The 21,898-nt window shown below is 38.2% G+C and overlaps 1 protein-coding gene across 1 annotated transcript; it reads right to left on the bottom strand.

Moving 5' to 3' along the window:
• Positions 1–1,331: 1,331 nt before the first annotated feature.
• Positions 1,332–21,829, bottom strand: LOC112557800 (E3 ubiquitin-protein ligase MIB2-like). Its single transcript, XM_025227848.1, is given in 18 exon segments — positions 1,332–6,637; positions 7,641–7,834; positions 9,520–9,695; positions 9,916–10,125; positions 10,449–10,572; positions 10,762–10,916; positions 11,299–11,455; positions 11,646–11,794; positions 13,418–13,550; positions 14,177–14,349; positions 14,650–14,754; positions 15,194–15,304; positions 15,497–15,633; positions 16,170–16,364; positions 19,014–19,120; positions 19,711–19,882; positions 20,282–20,510; positions 21,668–21,829. Coding segments are annotated over 17 exon segments (2,733 nt in total). The 5' UTR covers positions 20,505–20,510; positions 21,668–21,829; the 3' UTR covers positions 1,332–6,425.
• Positions 21,830–21,898: the final 69 nt, after the last annotated feature.

Below are 21,898 nucleotides of genomic sequence, written 5' to 3'. Positions count from 1 at the left end.
GGACCATCGTGTTGTTGAAAGAGACTGATGTCACAAAAGAAAAAAAAAAAGATGTAAATAGTAGAATTCCAGATTCAGAAGTATTTGAATGCACAGGACCTTCCATGCAAATTATGCAATGTTAATGCATCTGTACATGGTGATAATACTTTTTTGTATAAATTCATTCATTGCTAAAACTGTCATTAGAGGGAGCACAGTAGCTGTACACAGTGCCACTCAGGTCTGTTTTGGACGATGGTGAGTAGGTCCTGCACAGTCAACCAATCCAGTCACGTTCCTAAGCTCTAGTCATTGACTACCTTCCATGGTACTTTGAAGGACAGTTGTCAACAGTTGTCACATGGCCAAACGTTAGAACAGCTTATGCCCGCAGTTCTTAACTGGTGGTACACAAACCCCTATGGGTATGGCAAGGATTACGCAGCAACATAAATAATTGTTTCAATATGAAAATAAGTACTTTCATGCACAAGGGGTACCCACATACTTCCCCTTTGGGGGTACAGTCATGAGAAAGGTTGAGAATCTCTGGCTTATACCACTTGAATGCTGTGATTAGGGGTTCTTGGTGTCCTATGTGTGTGGCTACCATGCTATGTATAAAGTCATCAGTTTTGTTTTTTTTTGTACAAGCACTTGTTCTCGAATATGGTGGCGCAACGGCTAGCGCTGTTAGCGCCTGTCACCAATACAGTGAAGGTTGGCTGCCCTTAGTTCATTTCTCGTCTCGGGCACACTGTTCTTTCTCTGCACGTGGCATCTGTTTACAGGGCTGGCCGCCCTCCGCCAAGGACGGTCCCAAGCCCGGCTGAAAAAGGAGGAGGGTTGGGCGTGGGGCCAGCAACCCCACCCCGTAAAAAACAAATCCTTGCTACCGAAACATCGACAACAGTTAAGACTGTAGTTGATGGCCTATGCCCCAGGAGGGGCGAAAGGGCCTAAAAAAAAAAAAACTTGTTCTCGAATGCCTGGAGTCTTCTCCCATGTATTGGCAAGCAGAGTCCACGTTTCACATCCATAAAGCAGAGTCAATACTAAAAAGGACCTGAAGTTATGGCTGCATCAAATGTTGTCTAGCCTAGCTGTTGCTGCTGAAGGTGTTATCATACTGATACAGGTATCTGTTGTAAAACTGTCGTCTTGGGCTTCCAAGTACTTTAAAACTGTTTAACTCTTCAAGTTGTACTTGTAGACATTAGCTTTACCGTTGCTCTTGTCAGTGTTGGTGTTTATTCCGTGTATTCTGTAAGCCTGTTGGTACGGTCTTGCATTTGAAAGCAAATATATATATACACACACAAAGCATGCACACAATATGAGAACAATTCTTTAAAAAACTGCAGTGGTACTTTATGTACAAATATAACATACAGCAATTCCCCCTCTTATAAATGCTAATGAATGTATATGTACAAAGTCCTGTGCACAGCTGCTGAAACTGAGCTTATATGACAGTTTTGAAGACCATAAATCCAACATTAGCAACATCAAATATGATTTAGTCCCCCTCCAACCATGCAGAGAACAAATTATGTTTCATACATAATCAAAAACAATGTTTACTGTTTTGCATATTCAGAACATCACACTTATTTTCAACGTATGTTACATGCTTAGAGCAAGGGTGCAGATCTACATTTCCAATCCTTTATTTTTAAATTGAAGAGGCTATTCTATACGTGAATGCTAGGGATCAGGAAACAGCTATTTAAGGGACATAGTGGAGGTGACTGGTTGGAATGTGGTTTGTTTTTTTTACAGTGAACATTTAGGTTCATATGGATGACAGCCAAAAACGCAGGTGTGGTTGACCAGTAACATTTCTGCTGTCAGATCCCTGCAAGAACATGCCTGCTTTCACCTTGCTTTTTTTATGTATTAGGCTCTTAAATGCTCTTATGAAATCCCGGGTAAAACTAAGTTAGGCAACACTTTGTTCATGTTCGTTTGATCTCTACCAAAGTAACTCAGTAGTGCGTTCTTGACCTCTTGTACAAGAATCAAATCTCATCTCATTGCTGCCAGCGCCAAAGCTGATAGAAGAATGACTATGAAACTGCACCAACAACTGAACAAAAGTAGCAACACTGCATTGGTCTTTACTATGCCCTAATTGTCTTAAATCCTTTTGTAGCATCTGTGCAAATGCTTGACGAGTCATTATAGCTTTGAGTAACTTGCAGCTTACTTGCACATTACTAGTTACACACTACAAGCATACAATTTTTCAAGTTGTGAACTAATCTGAAGAACGTAATGCAAAAGATGTTTGGAAGGAAAGATAATGCAGATCGTACAACATCTGGGGACAATGACAATGCAAACCTGCCAAATCTAGTCACTCCTCAATTATACTCTGTCCATCTTGAATGCCTCCAAATTACTCTGTCTATTCCTTAACTATTGTGTCAAAAGAAACATGTTACATACCAATGGATATACCTAAAAATATCGGGCAGCAGAACTTCCTTAGATATAAATTAACTTCTTGGTGCTGCAAAGAAAAACAAAATTATGGCCAAGATGTTAATGCAGGAAAAGCTCATTTGTACGACTTTTAAATGTGCCTGTTGGGTACAACGGAAAAGGAAAACTACAAAGAACAAATCTAGCCTGTGAAAACAAGCTGTTACAAGCATAATCGTGACTAGAATGATTATTGTTGTACATATTGTTAGTTGTCACTGGCACACACCTCACTAGGTTACTGTGGGTGAGGGTAACAAAACAGAAAAAGAAAACAGTCCCTTAATATCACTTATAAACAAAATACAGTCCTCCCCCCACCTCTCTCAAAGCATGATAAACAAATGCGGTGTTCAGCATGCATGGAACCAGTCATGCCAACAACAATAGCAACAAAAATAAATATCTGTCGAGTTCATACAAATGTTAATGGAGAGTCTCAACATATAAATATTTCAGTAATGAATGTGTTTAGCGAGAAGACCAAGAAGGAAGTGTTTTCATTTTCCAAATATCATTTCCTCCCTTGCCATAAATACATATGTGCTTATACACACACATTGCTTCCTCTCTTGCTATTCACACAAATATAAAATAGTACACACATATAACTGAACATAAACAGCTGAAAAACTCTTGAATGAAACTTTCAAAAGGATAAGGTTAGGAATCAGTGAGGGGAAGGGAGTAGGCAAACAGAAAGCAATCACAGAAAACTTGGGAAAGTTGGGGAAGGAGTCCATCATTTTAACACACAAAGACAATGTATATTTGTTGCAAAACCTCAAACCCAACTTAAAAAATACACTAATAACTTGTACAGAAACACAGATCATATCATAAGGTTATAATAATTCTTACCCTATTCCCCACTGTAAGAAACAGTTCATGGTGTAGGGCATAGGATGGAAGGCTGAGCAAAACCCATCACTTCTGCCATCTTTTACTTTCTCGATTATCTGAAACCCAATCACTGTTAGGTGGACAGATGAGCTTTCCACTCTCTGACCTGAGAAAACCTCGTAGTTGCAACCTTGTGTTCCGTCATCAGTTCATCATCTACATAGCTACGAAGACCCCAAACTTAGCACTTATTTAGAAATTGGGCAATATGTCCAAAATCAACAAAACTTCCATGTGCAATAAGCTTAATGCTGTTAGTCATTTCTGTCCAAGTAGGCAAGAATGTCTCTTGACTAGCCTTATTTAACAAATGTCAACACTTGCCTTCACACGATCTCATCTCACCTTAGCACAAGAAAAGAGACACCAAGAAACTCCTCTTGCTACATTTTGATCAACTGAACTTGAATGTGAGACTTGAGAAATAAAATGGATAAATTTTAAGGTTGAAGGTTTGTAGTTTTAATGTATGGGATGGTATTTATTAAAAACATTTTACTTCATTAAATAAATTCAAAGCACAAACCACTCTTTGTAACACTGAAGTCTCTGACCACAATTTTAAACTGTTAAATGCACTTTTGTGGTCCCTATGTACTAATATCAGATGAGCTATCAGCTACTACTAACGCATGTCTGCTCCAGTTACTGTCCAGTACTAGTAGAACACACCTGAAAAGTTTGAATCTTTTTACCCCTCATCAGAACAGATTCCTTCATAGGCAAAGCAGCTGAACTGAATCTGCATGTGGTCACAAGACAGTACAGAACTTGACAATGTAAGACAACAGGATTTTTCTCTTGTTTGCTGTCAATCAACATCAACCAACTCTGAAACTGTTGTAGTAGTGACACTTTTTAGTCATTTTTTTTTCGTGAACAGCATATTTTATCAGAAAAAAAATGTGAATAATCTGCTACCTTGGGCAAGCTTCTAGTAGATTCTACTGACAATGTTTGCCTTCTATAGCTGCAACGTGTCATCTAATTACCCTACTGTATAATGTCATTAATTTTCTGGTTTTAACTAATAATTTTTTCTTATTTTATTATTTGATATTTCATTCTTTTTAAAATAATACATTTTTAAAATACATAATGACAACAAAATCAGATCACAGGATTTGCAATAACAAAAATTTGAGGTATTTGCTAATGAAGGAAAAACCACACAGAAATGACTGTGGATTTTTGACTTGTTTTTTTTTTTTTTTTTTTAATGTTAAGTGAATCTCCCTGTACAGGTGCTGACTGAAATAAAGGGTTAAAATTGAACATCAAAACTAGAAAGTGCTATACACATTCGGTACCTTTTCTTCCCAGTTTAACTATTTCTGATCCTGTCTGGCAGCAATATGCTCTCACATATTACTGGATATAAGAAAATATTTTGAAGCCAAGGGAGTTTTTTACTTTTAATTTCACCACTAAAATGTATACTGTCATTGCTGCTTAACAAAAAAGAAGGCAGCTGGCAGGATAATTTATTTGTTTTATTATCAGGGTTCTGTGCACCTTTAGTTCACCTATTCTGCCTAAATCACTGCTTTCTTAGATTAATATAAGCACACCCTTTATGGCAAAATTTGTGTTAAATGCATAGTTGCAAACTGTCAAATGTGATTAAGAGAAAAGATGATAAAAAGTCCGATCAACTTTCTTACATATTATCTATACTTCTTTCCAAAACATAAGAAGATATGGGATGGAAAGATTTTGGCTTTCTATGCTAATATGTTGAATCTTGCTTATTAATTAATCCCTTCCTCCAACTTCACATCCCTGTACATCCCAAAAGTTGTGCTCACTTAACTATTTACAAAGTATATTTCAGAAGTATCCTATCAATACAGTCTAAAGTAGCAAACCACTCATTCTCACATTGTTACATAAAGGACACAGCTTAATCACCACTCAAATAACTCAAAACGAAGTGAGTGGGGAAGGAAGCATGCGTATTAGGTCCTTTTTTTGGAGCTTAAAAAAAAAAATTTCACAAAATAATGCCCCATAGATTATTTTTTTTTTTGCACAGAAATGATAGAAAATAACAGATGTGCTATAAAAATTACCTGGAGAAAAACATCACTCATGAATCTCAGTTTAAAAAGAAAAACTTATTGACAAAGCAAGGCATCCTTTCCTGCAAATGCAGTTAAAAGTACATGCAGTTACACTGAAAAGGTAACTATCATACCACAATATTAAAGATTTTTGACATTTCATTTTACTTTACAAACTTCACAAAGTTTTTTGAGGCAAAAGTCCTGCTTTGCCAATCTATCCAGGAAAAAAACCTTTTCTGCAATGCATCCAGCAACACAAGCTGGGGATGCTGAAAGCTCTTGTAGAAGCTTCATACGAGATGCACAAAAATGCCAGCCACAGAGGGTCTGAATATCTGTGTTATATATATGGATGCAGGATTTCTTGCCTTTCTAGCATCACTGACCATATCTCACAACTTGCCCATGAAAAACTGTCCAGTAGGTGGCACATGCTGGTACACAAGTGATCACTGTGAGTAAACCTGTGGCTGATTTGACAAGATAACACTAAGGTAGCCTTCAAAAGTATAGCTCATAGAGAGATGTGCTGAAAGCATAATCTCCACAGTTCACCAACATAAAATTCAAAGTATGACACTGGTGCTGCTTAAAAAAAAAATCCACGAGTCTTAAATAAACTGATGGCTTGTGCAGTATATCTTCTTCGGTCCAATTATTGGACACTGCAAAGGCATCTAAAAAGGCTCAACACACAGCTTTTAGTTAACATCCTTGATTATCTCCAACCAAGAAAGCATGGGCTCAATATATCAGTAGCTATGCAGCAGCACAAATGGTGCAGAGCAGTTTAATTTACAGGAGAGGGTTTAAGACAGTGCCAGAAATATCTCCTGAACACTATGACAACAGAGTTATCAAGAACAGTAAGCTTGCTTTAGCATGGCTTGGGATTTGTTTTCCCATCTCACAGTCCTGTCATTGAGATGCTGCTGGTCTGAGAAACAGATGCTTGGAGTTGTTAGTGCCAGGTATAAGGATGACATCTCAGGTGTACAAGGGAATGCGTTTAATGATGGGTTTGCGGCACATAGGACACTGGGTCAAAGCATCAGCACATATCTTGCAAACTGCATGGCCGCACATGAAGACAATGTCTTTTTTCCGCTCCATGCAAACCCCACACATAAGTGAATCTTCCAATTCTTGTACTTTACGTTTCAGTTCACTTGTGTCTACATATGTTACAATGCTGCCATCTGCAAATAAAAAAATGCTCTTATTAATACAATATCAAAATAATTTTTGGTAGTCAAATTACTTTCTGAGCATATACCAGACAGATGACCTATGTGTTCATCCTACTGGCTACCTCCATTTCCAACTGGCTGCTCCTGATTAATCAGATCTGGTAAATGAATAGGAAGCGCACAAACTCGAGCAATTCATCCACCACCTTACTTCATCTAGCCAGCGAGTTCACCTCTTCAGTTTTTCACCAGAGCTGCAAAAGAGACCCACAGTGGAGAGGAGGAAGGGAACTAGCAGTCATGTATCTGGTGAGTACCCGAAGAAAGGAATTTTACTACCAAAAATGGCATTTCTTCTCCATTCTGTACTAGATGACATGAATATGTGGACAGGTGAGGGGATGTGGCAATCACAAAAGGAAAGGAGGCTACTTCAGTTCTAGTCAGGACGCAGAAAGCAAGACAAACAATTTTTTGCTAGCTGATGGACAACTCAGTGAAAGGGCACAAAACAAGCCGACTATTCCTGTTAAAGTCATCCTGACCATTTTTCCACTCTCGTATGTTTATAGCACATCAACTTCGATTCAGAACCAGTATGAAACAAATGCACATGAGTCTGAAGCTACTAACACATGCCGTGTTTGATTGACATCTAAGGTGTCAGAAGCTGAAGAAGGGAAGCCTAGAATTGCATGCAAGCAACAGAAACAAAGGTCTCAAAGAACCCAGAAAATGTGCCATAAGCTGATCAAACATTTGAAGCACACATTAAAAATTTAAATTGTCACACAGATATGTTTGGTCTCTCTTCAAGCTGCAGTGATGCAACAACCTGCTTTAGCATGCAGGCAAGGGATGAAGTGTTTCTGGCTGTCCAGCATTACCTATAACCTTATCAAAGATAACATCTTTGCTCACACTGGCTGAGTGGCTGCTAACAGGAGCATTAAACAGCAATTACAAAGCAAGCAAGGAGCAAGCCAATCTTCATCTTTTTTTTTTCTCTTACCTTCAGCAAGTTTGGATGTGATAGGCTTCTTGCACTTCAAGCAACGCTTCATCTTGATGCAGCACTCAGCACAGACAATGACATGACCACAGGGTTCAAACAGGATGTTAGCTCGAGAGTTACAGCAGACCTCACATTCTCCAGTATATGATGCTTCTGATTCTGGTGGCAGCTCTGTTCTGTTTCCAGATGCACTGAAAACATGGACATAATTGTGAAAAAGATAAAATATCTCAGGACAAAAGTATGAAATATAGAGGCAGTTGTTCAAAGTATCTAAGAAATCTTTTCACAAGCATCAAGCCAAAATTAAAGCAACTTGCATAAAAAAGTAAATCCCAAAATAAAAGGAATCACCATTCCATTGATATATCTATCATTTTAGAACATAATATATACTAGCAGCTGGTGTGCTGGGTAAATGATAAATGTATGACCATTACTTCTGCGCATAGGCAGGAGGGGAGGGGATTGGTGTTTTACGCCATGCCAGCAGCTGAGGCTATATTACGGCAAGCAGCCAGCCCTGTAAACAGATGCCACGTGCAGAGAAAGAACAGCGTGCCCGAGACGAGAAATGAACTCTGGGCAGCCAACCTTCACTGTATTGGTGACAGGCGCTAACCGTTGCGCCACCGGACCGCTGTGCATAGGCAGGAAGGCTGATATTGAAAAGCTTGATCTTAAAAATGAGAATTATTTTCTCAGACTGGAGGTTACAGACACACCTTGTATCTAAAGTCTTAAAACTGCATGCCCATAGTTTTGGGGACATCTCATGGCAAAGAATGGCATTCAACTGGCATGGGATGTCAATGTTAAAATGGCACCACATGCAAAATATATGTGTGTGTGTGTGGGGTTTGGTTTTTTATTTGCTGGGTTCATCGTACTTAAAATCCCTTGCACATGACTTCAGAAAGGTCTGCTTTTGTTTGTTAAGTCTCTTAGCAACTCTTGCTTGGGTGCACAATTGCAGTGCACGTTTGAACTACAGATAAAACTAGGATCAAATGTTGAACAAAAAAGAATGAAAATAAACTGCCAAAACCACAAAATCATACTCACAATTCAAAAGTCATCACTATTTTCCAGATTTTTTCAAATAAAATATGAGAAAAAAAATATCCTAGTATCTTTGAAAAAAGCACCCTCTTGAAAAAAACGAAGCTTAATCATTTAATAAGATAGTGGCGGTTAGCATAAGGTAACCTGAGGTAAACAGGAGACAGGTGTAAACACGGTGGATGGATGGGGAGGGGAGAGGTGTGTAGCAGCAGTTGTGGGGGCCAAAAGGTGGTAGGAGGATAACAGAACTGAGGCGCGGATATTTATAAGGGGCTGAGATTGGGAGGACCCAGGGTAGTCATAAATGAAGACAATGAATGGAGCAGAGGCTGCGACCACGAGCATTGCCACACTATAACACAGCCGGCAGATCATTCTTCTTTAGCCATTTGCTCAAGCAGCAGCTAGCAGGAATACCTTACCCATCATCCCCTAATGCCATCTCGAATATTTTCATCTATGTAGTTGTGGAATCTTTATGATGCTGTAGTCTTCTGGTGGCTGCAATGCATCTGAAGTCATGTGCTTGTTTTTAAGTCGTTTTCAAGCTCTGTTAAAGGTGTATTTATTAGTTGATGAAGAAGGGAGGAGGAGAATTTATGTTCCTAGATGTGCTATGAATAACTGTTTAATTATCTGTAAATAAAATGCTCCTTGTCTTGACACTCAAAACTCGGGTACTGGCAGAATATATTGTATTGTGTTGAATGTGTGTGCGTGGAGAAGGGGAGCATTTGCCTTGGTGTAGTTGACAAGTTTAAGTGTACACCTAAGGTTATGCATGTTAACAGAAAAACAGAATTTCACTCACTAGGCAGCTGCAAACTGCTGCACAAGTTCAACAGTCTTCTCGTCTTTAACGACATCCAGTGGCACTTTACCAGCATTGTTGCGGATTGAAAGGCTGGCACCTTGCTGGGCCAGATAGCAAGCAATAGCAGCACCAGTCTGTGCTTCTTCCTCCCCCATTCGCAGCTGCATGCGTATCTGTAGTACAGGCAAATACTTCATATATACTTTGATGAGACAGGTTCACACACACACACACAAAGAAGGCTGTCTTGTTTTCACAATTGCTGTGACAATTTTTTGCAATGATGTGCTACTCATCTCTCCTATAACACTTGCTACACCATGAAAACTTATTTGTCATACAATAAAACTTCCCCAAACCTGTTGCTTTTTATCTACTACTTATTTTACTCACTGAATCCAGCAAACGGGATGAGTCCTTTTCTGTTGCAACCGACTGCCTCATGAGGGCCAGGTGCAGACATGTATCTCCATCTTCATCTTGGACATTGATATTTGCCTTCTCCTTGACTAATAACTCTATGACTGCTACATGGCCTTGTGACACTGCCAGAAGCAGCGGTGTCTGCTGCCTGTTGTTACGAATGTCAACCTCTGCATGGCTCTGAGGATAGAGGTACAAATAATGACTCATTAGTAAGATTGGCATATTTCTACACACAAACCTTTAATAGAGAACTACAATGACTCAGCAACAAAGGATGTTGCTCAGCAATGTAGTTGTTTACATAGGTGTTGAATCTAGAAAAAAAAGTGGGAACCAACCCACAATGCTGTCCATTTTATTTTATTTTTATAATAGCCAAAAATCTCTATTTCACACATGCCCACCTACACACATGTGCATACACACAGTATAAGAAGACTGGGATACCATGTACCAGAAAATTTCACTTCTACTAACACCATCTCTCACCATGCACATACCCTCAGAAGAGAAACTGCTACATCTTTATGTCCATTGAGTGCTGCCAGATGGAGGGCTGAGAAACCATCATCCTTCTTGAGGTCAACAATCTGCCGGCACTTGTGCAGGATGCGCTCTGTAGCACTAGAATAAAAAGAAACAGCAAGGAATGACTGTTTATTGACTGCTTCTATTTATTTTGGATGACGTCTTGCAATGTGAATAAATCAGAAGAAATTTAGGGAATTTGGAAGAGCTCCCAGTAAATGAAAAACTAACAACAATAATAAACTTATGTTTTACCAGGGAACCAAAAGAGAAAAATGCACTCACAAGACATTGCCTTTCAGAGCTGCATGATGCAGCACGTTAAAGCCACGCTTGTTGCGTATGGTGAAGTCGGTTGTTTGATAGCTGACCAGTTTGTCAATTATCTCCCGATTCTCTTTGCCTATGGCATCATGCAGTGCTGTGTCACCATAAGCATCCTGCAATCAAAGAAAAATTCACTTTGTGTGCTACGAGCAAAATATCGCAGATATTTTTCAACATTTGCTAACTGCTTCCTCAAGTCATTTTTATTATTTTGTAGTAACTTTGTTTTAATCTTTTTAACATGCTAATTTTTCATTATATAAATAATAATTATTAAAATGAAAAATAAATTTAATATATAAAGAGTATATTTGTACACATGGAGGTGAGCTCAAGGTGCTGCATACGAAAGGTCACAAACTAGCCAATAAACTAAACCCCCCCCCTCCGCCACACACACACAAAACATCAACAAATGGATGCTTTACTGATCTCCAAGGAGAAAGTATTGTATCAATTTGTCACAAATTACATAATAGCTGATGAAGTGCTAACCTGAATGTTGACATCACATCCATGGTTGAGAAGTGCCTTGACACAGGCTGCATGCTGTTTGTTGACAGCGACATGCAATGTGCTGCAGCCACTGTTGTTCAATGCATTAATTTTGGCACCTTTAGACAGCAGCAGCTGCAGCACCTCTGGCTGGTTCCTGCAGAAGATAGAAAATTCTTCTTATCTGCCATGGATGATATGAACGAACAGTGTGAAAATAGAAACAGAATTACATAAACAAGGTCAAATTTAGTCACCTAGTGGATGTTTGGTAGTATTTTGTTCTTCTAACAAATGTGCCCTCTCTATTCAATGTTACGCCAATATGATATGGATTGAAAACCTACCCAAAAGCAGAATAATGAAGGGCAGTATCACCATCTTCATCTTGCAGTTCTAAGCTAGCATCTGCAGACAGCAAAAGGCTAACTATGTCCTTGTGACCCTGGTGACATGCCACCTGCAGTGCCGTCTTCCCCGAACTCTTCTGATCCACCTTCAAGTCAAAGTGATAAAGCATTTGTAATAGGACTATACATGACGACATACAGAGCTGACATCTTAGCCACAGAATGGGTCTGTTGTTGTCATGTGGTAACTTCAAGTGAGACATAAAAATCAACCACAATTAAGGTCAGGAGGATAGTCCGAAAAAGAAAATCTATGTTTTCAATAACTTTAAGGATTTTTTTATATCATAGAGTAATAAAATACTACATAAGTAACAAAGCACAAATGTTCCTGAGTAACTATATGAGCAATAAAACATGAAAGCCTCAACCCCATGAACTCTGCAAATGGAGTTAAATATAAATTTTGGTCAAAATAATGTTCATACTAGAATATTCTTCTGTTGTCCTTATGTTTATGCTTTCTATATAAAACTGCCAAATTTCAATGCTGTAGGACAAGCATATCCTGAGATTTTTGTTTTTGTGTTCAAGCACACAAAACAGCAATTGGAGAAATTCAAGTTTAAAGTCTTAAGATGCATATAACCTATGGTAGACCACTTTAAAAAATGTCTGGTAAAATTTTAAGCAAAAAAAAAGTTTTGGTGACATTTTAAGCTACAATGGGCATCCTACCGAATAATTTAAATCAAATCTACTATGCTAGGATTATAGGTTTCGTTTTTACAGCATTTTTGCTCGGGAACCATTAGCTCTTTTGTTCTCCCCCTTTCTTTTCTGTTTCTAGGCTTCCGACATGGCTCAAGATCTGCTAGCCCACATTAGATTAATCTAAGATTCCATGCAAACTTGCTTATTTATTCTAATGATTTGTTGTTCATCATCGCTGTTAATAAGAGGCTGACATTTTTATTTTTTGTCACCGTATAACCAAATTTACTGAAACCTCCACTCTTCACCCAATGCTGATGCTACCATCAAGTTTCCATTTCCATGTAATTGGTAACAAATGGTACTAGAAAATAAAAGCCATAAGAATACTTTAATAATTCATTTTGCAACAGAAATAGGTAGAGGATAAAGCTCCAGAAATGTCTAGTATGTACTAAAACAACTGTACTCCGTGTAATTGCAGAGAGGTCTGGCGTAGTTGGCACACGAAGTGGAGAATTGACAACCGACAATCTAGCAGGCAACTTTGACAGAAGTTTTATCAGTATGCCTTAAATGCCAGCTGAAGACCTGCTACTCACCTCATTACAATCGTGTATTCATAACGTGCAGAGACTGAGACAGTACTGAAGCAGCAGTAACAATGGCCAGAGCTAAGTTACTGTATGTATGGCGAGAGTGAATAGTAGTTTGAATGGGAATTAACAAAACCGTTACATTGTCAACCCTAGCATGGATAGTATTAGGATTCCTTGATGAGCAAAACCTGTTGCATAATTTGTAGGTTGAATAAATCTTAAATGACATGTCATCAAGTCTTTTGTTGAGAAAAAAGCAGAGGTGTGGACTTATGAGCCATGTGATGAGAACTGAAGTGACTTACATGTGAACATTGTACCTGATGTTATAGGTTATGTTAATGTTGGCGGTAAGAGTTACATCATAACTGTCACCTGTTGCCAACTTCCCTGACGACAATGTTCATGTTTGAAGATAAAATGAAGGAACATTACATGAGTCATTAAAATCCCTACCTTCTCAGGGTACTTGGTTAAAATGTCTCGCACAATATCTACATGGCCTTGTGCAGCCTCTCTCACAAGGCGGTCAGGTCCGGTCTCTAGACCTTGTGATGTCCTCAGCTCATCCAGATGCTCCAATAAAGATCTCTGTTCAGCTAAAAAATGATGAAATGCCAGACGTCTGAGATTAATCACATTTATAAAATGCACCTGGCAACATCATTAATATATGACAAGATCCAACACTGCCATTAAAATATAGCTTAAGTGCACAAAATCCTACACAGATCCATCCTGCTCTTGACTACAGAAGCATAAGTATAAAGTATAAGAAAGAATCCTGCATGAAAACATTAGAAACAAAGCATGCACATGAAGAAAGAATCAAGACATCTATCTAGTAGAAGGACATGCCTGTTTATTTTCTCAGCTAAGAGAAGCTTTTAAAACAGGAGCTAAACCACTGGCAAATCAGTGGCAAAACCATTTACACATTTGTAAAAGAAAATTGTACATTTATATGCATTAGTCAGAAGTTTAAAATATTAAAAATTATAGCAAAAATCAAAGTGGTTAATTAAGCCTTTCACAAACTAATGAACATGCTAAAACAGCGACTGTTCTTTATATTTTTTTAGTATTTGTGTACCTGAGAAGACTTTAAAAAACATGAAGAGAATTACTGTAGAAACAAATAAATATGTGATGGTACTTATGATGGTAACCAAGCAGGAATGGGCAAGAAGTGAAGACCAGACAAAGAAGTCTTACGTAGTCTATCTTGCTTGGTTGCTGCCAGCAATTGTATTTTCTGGGTTATGTCCACCTCCTGTGCTCAAAAGGGTGCAACAGATGGGGTTGAACGTCCATGTATGACTGTCAACTTGAACTCTCAAATCTCCATCTCTGTACACTTTCTGTACCTGTCCCCTCTGACCGAGCGTCTGTGGAGGCATAAGTAGAGAACATTTTTTTTTATCAAAGACAATTCTTTTGCTTGAATATGTAGGTAAGCACCAAGGTCTGTTTATTTCCTAGGATCAAGAAACTGCCTTCCCACAATGCTGTGTGAGCATGGCAGGCACACTGAGACTTAAAATATGAAGCATAAAATTTATTGCTTTCATCAAAATAAAATTTTATTAACTTTTACAACATAAGATAAACAGTTTTTGGATATTTAACATAAACTAAAATAACTCTCTAAGTAAATAAGACTTGCTTGGACAAAATATAATGCTCACAGATCGCATGATGTCTGTCCACTCTCCATGATGTTTTTGTTTATCTCTGACCATCTGTTCATCATCCGAAATCCTCACAACATCTCCCTCTTGGAACAAATGGACCTAACAACAGCAAAGCAGGAGAATAAAAAATTTCTTCTCCATCATCATTTAAAACTATCAAGAACACAAAGTATCGAGATCACACACACCTTTGGGTGAAAATAACAGTAAGCTTTCAACTTCATGATATAGATTTCTGGAGAAGATCAGTCAAGGTCAGAATAAGGATTTACATAAAGTAAAATGATGCAAAGAGGGGAATAAAAGTAAACAATACTTAATGAAGTTTCCGGGTAAAAAAACCCTTTTATTAACCTTTACCTCCAGCTGCTTACTAACAGATATTTTCAATGTGTACTTTGATATCATCCAAGGTGTTAAGCTAGTTTGAGCTAGGTTTTTCTCATATCCAGTAACACCTCTCCCCCTGCCTCCATTAAAAAAAGCAAAGCTAAAAAGCATAAAGTACAACTACCATAACACAACTTCACCAACATACCTTTTTCAGCGCATCAGCATGGAAAGTCCAGCGGTTTGCACACCCTTCATACTGCACCCTGACGTCCCCACGATCTGTGATGCGATGAACTGTACCAACTTTTCCTATATACTGCACAAAGATAACTCTTATGACTGAATGACAGTAAAGAGAAAAAAAAATGGCCAGCATCACAGAATATATTATGCTTTTGGTTATTTATTTATTTATTTTTTTTTTGTGCTTTAAGGCATGAGTAAAGACTTGCTCACTTGCAGCAAAAAATCCCATACTTCTATAGCATGACAGCAAGTTTCTTCTTACCTCTGCCATCCGCTGATTCCAGCCCCCATGCCCTTCCTGCATTTGTTTGAGCACATCCACATCAAGATCACAGCGAACCTTGTCTCCAATTTTGAAAATGCATGGGGCTGGAGGGGCCAAAAGCTCTAGAGTTTTTCCTATAAAAAAATTCATAAAAGCTTCTCTTTGAATTTTTTTTAATCCTTTTCTTGGAAGCATAGGCTATTGCTGGAAAATGCAACTCCTATTAGCTTCTATCCATCAAGATAAGCTTTTGGACAGAAATTACATAAGCCTTAAAAGTCTGATCCCATGATACCAGAGATGCTAAAGCCCTAACAGCCATGCGGATTTCTCCATGTGCCTCAAATAAAACAACTCTGGACGCTGCTCCTTTTTCTTCTCTGGACCAATTGTCTAGAATGGCCTGTCCTGATTGCATCATACAACTTCTGAAGCTTTCAAAGCTGGCTGTAAGAATCACCTCTTAGCTAGAGAGTTTTTGGCATTATGACATTAAAGACATGTGAAGCACCCTAACCATTTTGAAGGAAATAAATGATCATTCCCAATATGTATGGAAAAGTTCAAAACCTGCTCGAAGAACCTAATGCCCTTTGGGGATCTCTCTCCTTTACACATACATACTGAGCTGCTGTGAAGAAATACTTTTTCCTCAAAACATTTGACTTACCAAGAACAGGTAGATGATCTTTGTAGTAGAATCCCCCTGAGCTGGCAGTAATGTATTTCAAATCCACCTTTCCTTTGTGACCAACCCGATACACATTTGTTGATCCTGATGCCCAGGTCACATGAGCCACACTGCGACCTGATTCAGAGTCCCAACCTCGAATATCAGAAACTTTTCCTATTTTACCTTCTCCACCTGAAAGCACACAAACCTCAGAGATTTGTCTTTGACCCTCATCCACAGCATGCTATTAAAGAGAGTTTCAAAATATTAATCTATCTGATGTCTCCTATCTGGCTGAAATCTTGTTGTAAATTTTGTTAGGATGCTTCAAAAATAAATTTTTCAGATATTAAAATTTAAAAATACATACTTCTTTGTTAATTAAAACATTCACAAATGTTTCTGTTATATGTAATAAAATTTGTTTGAAACCATGCAAATAATCATGCAAATCTAAGCTCTAAAGAATAAAAAATAAATAAAGATTAAATTTTCTTTGTACATTTTCTTTCTTTGATACTTACAAGATGACCTGACTGCTAAGAGCTTATGGGCAACAACTACTCTATAACCTAATAAATTACTACTCCTGATTGGGGGCTGGGTGGGAAAGGATTGTTAGCAGTCCTGGCCATTAGGGGCTCCACTGCATCCAGATGCTTAACTGATTGACTGCTATCTAAGGCTGCATTTTAAAAAAAAAAAAAGAGGCCTGCAGTCTGTGTCAACCACCCCACCTTCCCTCCCAGCAGATGTAGGGAAGGCTTAAAGGGCATTCTCATCAGGTTGTCTGGTAAATGTTGAAGAAAAGGAATTTATGAGGAAAATTTCTTCATGAACTTTACCTGAAGATCTATTAGAATAACAATCAGGTGGGCTTTGCCAAAACCACACTTTAGAAGTGGAGGGTCTTTCAGATGCAATTCTTTCCAAAGCCTCACTGGAAAAGAGTTTTCTAGAGACAGCTGTGTGAATAATACCCAGGCATGAAGATTAACTTCTGTGGAGCTGGGTGGAAGAGAGACAGTTGCAGTCCATTCTGAAGGCATGGAGAATGAAGGTTGCATAGTATGTCCTGCGGTGGTGACATAAAGTTGGTCATCCATTCCACAGGACTAAAGCCACCAAGAGGACACTGGCTGAGAAGGTCCTGAGCTTGGCCAAGAACAATGATTGTAGTACCAGCAGAAGGCATGCTGAGGTCAGCATACCCTCCCATGAGATGGACGTTACATCGGCTTCCCAAGCCAGACTACAACTAGACAAACAATGCTTAGAAGTTCTGTGTTTCAGTGAGTGGTGAGATCCACACACAGCTTGAAGAGCACCTGGTGTAAGTGAAGGAAAAACACAATGAGTGCAGAAGTGGGGGATGGGGAACTGGTGATTTATGCTGAGTCGGCAACTAAGGCTAAGAATGACTAGGCAGCCAGCCCTGTAAGCAGATACTACATGCAGAGAAAGAACAGTGTGCCTGAGAAAAGGGCTGAACCCAGGACAGTCAACTTTCATTGTATTGGTAAACCAATGAGTCAAGAGACACGTAAACTGGCACTTCTCCAGGGGAAATAATGAGCACCTTGGCTCAGGGAGTTCACTGACACATTAAAATGGCCAGGAAAGTGATGGATGAAGAGGCAAACCTTGTGGTCTTTGCACCACATACCCACTAGGATAGGAGAGGAGACTCTGTTTCCTCCCTTGGCACAGCAGCTGAAAATAGAATTGTCCGACAAGATCTGAACTCATTGGCCTTGTAGAAGTAAGTCCAGATATTGAGGCCTTCTCAAAACTCACAGAAGCTGGGTAGTCCATTGCAAAATTTCTCATTTTCATCAAAGTCCAAAGTCTCTGCATGTTTCTGATTTCTAGGATAATGCCATGAAAACAAGGGTTGGATGGGGCCACATAAAAACCAAGGGCAACAATAAGGAATCGCAGCAGATGATCGTGTCAAGACTTCTTGAATAACATAAGATCGGATACATGTGGCATGGTAAAGACAAGACAGGTAAAGATAAAGCCCCACCCACCATACCCCAAGAAGAAGGGGTACATCCAGGGGAAGGGGCAAATGAAAGATGGTAAACCAAAGAGCAAAGCTGGCTGTCCCCAAAGGGGAAACCAAAAGGATTGAGAATCTCTAAAACAACAGCAGAGGGCTGGTAATTTGCAGGAGAAACAGAAAAACTGGTCTTACCTGCTAATGCTGAACTTATGAAGGCAAACATGACCCACCTACGGAAGTTCTTTTCTCCAAATCTGAGCCCATTATGCCTTAGCCCATTTAGCAAAGGTAACAGTCATGTTGCGATGACTAGGAAAAGCACAACATGCAGAGCAGGTGCAAATTAGTGGAACACATATGGCTTGGAGACAACTTGAACAAAAACCTTATGATTATCTTATCAATAAAAAAGAACAGTCCAGATGAACAGCTGACAAGGATATGGTCAAGCCATATGCAGGCAGGATAATGAGTGTGATAACAATGAATGCTGCCTTGAACCAAACAAAAAACACTGGAGATCTCTTTTCACAGCCTTGCATTGTATTGAAGGCCAGACACACCTTAATATAAAAACTATAATGGAGCGCTAGTAGACAGGACTAGTAACCCCACTGACCAGGGACCGTAATCTGTTTGGTTAAAGAGCAGTTGTAGCCCCTAAGCTCCTCATATTCAGGACATCTTGTAAAATTAATGAAGAAACTGTAACTAAGATCCATCAAAAGTCGGTTTCATTCTTGCTGAATGTACCATTTAATGTTATAACAGGATCTGTATTAAAAATGAAAAAAAAAAAAGTAAATGAGTTTTCATTACTATTTAGAACTCACCATCCTGATTTCCCCAGTCCCAGTCAGGTCCCCTAATGACTCTTGCCCCAGCAAATATCCCAAATGCCTGGGCTTTGGAACTGGCAGACCTTTTTGACATTTTTACTCTAAAAAGAAGAAATGATGTACACAGTAACACCTGACCAAGGGCACAATGATGCCTCTGTTGATTTCGGTTTTTTTCAATACAAAAAAAAAAAAAAGAAGTAAGAAAATACATTACATATTTAGATTTTTTGCATGGGTAGTTATTTTTTTAATGTTAAGAGCTAAATGCATACTCTTTATGAGTGTAAGTATGCGCTATACAAATATTTCATATATTATTAACCTGCTGTAACTACTATTTGTGACCACATTAGGATGAGGAAGTTAAATTTGGATCTTTTATCAGTTCTAAAGGTTCTTAACTTCTCTCTTTCTACACACACACACACAGAAAAACCTGTGACATGATTAGCTTTTTCTGCTGTAGTGAATGTTAAAAACGAATCTGATGTTGACACAACTGACTCCCAACATTATTATTAAATGTTTACAAACTTCTGCTACATTCTATGCTGGATAAGATTTAACAAAGTCTTGCATATAGCATAGTGTTAATTGTGTGTATGAGTGGGCAGACATTTAATTCATTTTGGCTTTGATGAAAGCAATGAGGTGGAAAACTACCGTCTTGAAAAACAATCTGACTCACCCTTTAGAGCTAGGTGTGTCATATCTAGCAAAGCAGTGAGTTATGTCATGTTTGTCAGCCATGTAACACAAGGTGCAAAGGTCAAAGTCATGGCAGGATAGACATTTCCATCTCATGCCTTGAACACCTTGCTTCTGACAAGCATCGCAGATGATGTTAGCATGGCGAACCCCTTGAGAGGTAAAAATAAAAAACACAAGAGAAAAGAAAATGATGTTGCTGCTTCACATTTGCAATTGTTTGAAGTCCTAATTTAAAGATGAGTTTAATTTATTACTATCCAACTCTTCCCAAAAACCACCATTTTAATTTTAGGTCAGAAATTACAATTATATTTTACCAATGCCACAGAAGCATGTGGTTATTCCTAAAAATGCCTTGCTTGAGCTACTGAATATTAAAAATGATCCTTATATGTGGTAACATAAGCTATCTCTGGGAAAGACAGTAAATATATATTTAAAAGGAAGATGTAACTAAAAGAGGTTTTATATGCCACATAAATTTTAATAATTCAATCTTTCTGAAAAATCTGTCTTTAAGATAAATACAAAATGTTTAATTGACTCACCTGTAGGTGCATTATCATAAATACGAAGATCAAAAGCTCCTTGGTACCCGACACGATAATTTGTGCGGGCACCTGAGTCCCAGTGTACTACAACAGTTTTATCTGGTGAATTTTGGCTTCCAGGACGTCCTACTTCCACGACAGTGCCAACATACCCCTCTCCTCCATCTTGGTTGCTCCATTTCCAATCAGGACCCCTCACTACTCTGAGACCCACCTCCATCTTGACCTTATCAAGGAAAAAAAAAAATCAAGTGAGAGAGAGAGAGAGAAAAAAAAAAAGGAATAAAACTGGTGTAGGAAGATCATGTTTTTCATTTACTGCACTGAAGAAAAAAAAAATCTAGCACAAAGTGGCTGCAGAACATTTATCAAATTTTGTAAGCCTTATTGTGTAATGTCTGTTACTAGAACTTTTACCCCAACTCAGGGTACCTATTAGAGAAGAGACCATTATGGACAGCTTTGTCAGTTGCAACCTGTCTAATTGCAGCACATCCTCCCAACTCCCTGATCACAAAGGTCAAAGAGACAAAGCTAAATGATATCTGCTGCTGAAGAAGCATACATACATGTGAAAAGTCTGACAACTTTAGTTATTCAAATATGTTTGTGCATGCTTGGCTTAAACAAAAGATCTATTATTCATTTACTGGCTAGGAGAATTTTTTACTTTTTTAAAATTCTTTGTTGAGTTACAGAGTTTGATTTTAAGACAATAGCATTATATAGTTCCCATCACTGTTGTTTGTATGCCAACACCTAATCTAAGGAAGTTTTAATAATTTAAAAATAAAAGCTTGGGGGTGTGTCTAATATTTAAGCTTCTTGTACTTACATAGGCTACTGTTTATTACAATACTAATTGTTAGCAATCATAATGAGTAGCAGCATTGATGTCTATGCGATTCGTCTAAGGAATTTAAATGAAAGTGACTTCACCAAAATAAAAAACAACAAAAAAATCGAACACAATATAACAAGCATGATGAAAAAAGCTGTCTTTCGTTTATTTACTTCAGGCTGGTCTTATAAGACAGCCCAACCCTAAATACCCACTTTTATTACTAAAAAAGTAAGAACTCAAAAACAGACTTTTCTTTTGCATCAGTAACTACCATTTTCCAATCCAATAATCTGAAATTCTGTACAAAATATGATCCTAGTGCAGCATTAATACTATTACAATGTGCAGTAACAGTGTTATTGCGCTGATTTACTAGCTTTAAAAAGAGGAATCACGAACAGAAAACACCGTCAGCGTATGCATGTAAAGCCTAGAATAATGACAGAAACTAAAATAAAATTCAATAAAAACATTCAAATAATGGCATATGATATATAATTTATGTTACATTATTATTCCCGTTACAAAAAAATAGTTACTTTTTAGAGCTCAATGGTGAAGTCCGGATGTGAGATTTTCTCGTCCTCCTATGTGGACAAGTACGCGTTTTGAATGCTTCCACCGCTGATTGGTCTAAATAGTATAATTTGATTAAGGCTTTTAAAATAAAGATACAAATTAGTAGGGCCTTTAACTAAGTTTGTGTGTCAGAAATAGGATATCGCAGAAGAAAATCTTTGATTCAGTTTTGTCGTATTAGCCCGGGCAAT

This window comes from Pomacea canaliculata, linkage group LG2, assembly GCF_003073045.1.
Source record: "Pomacea canaliculata isolate SZHN2017 linkage group LG2, ASM307304v1, whole genome shotgun sequence".
In the NCBI taxonomy this organism is placed as follows: Eukaryota; Metazoa; Mollusca; class Gastropoda; order Architaenioglossa; family Ampullariidae; genus Pomacea; species Pomacea canaliculata.
Note: the sequence above shows the minus strand (reverse complement) of the source record. Positions and strands in the feature narration are given on the sequence as shown.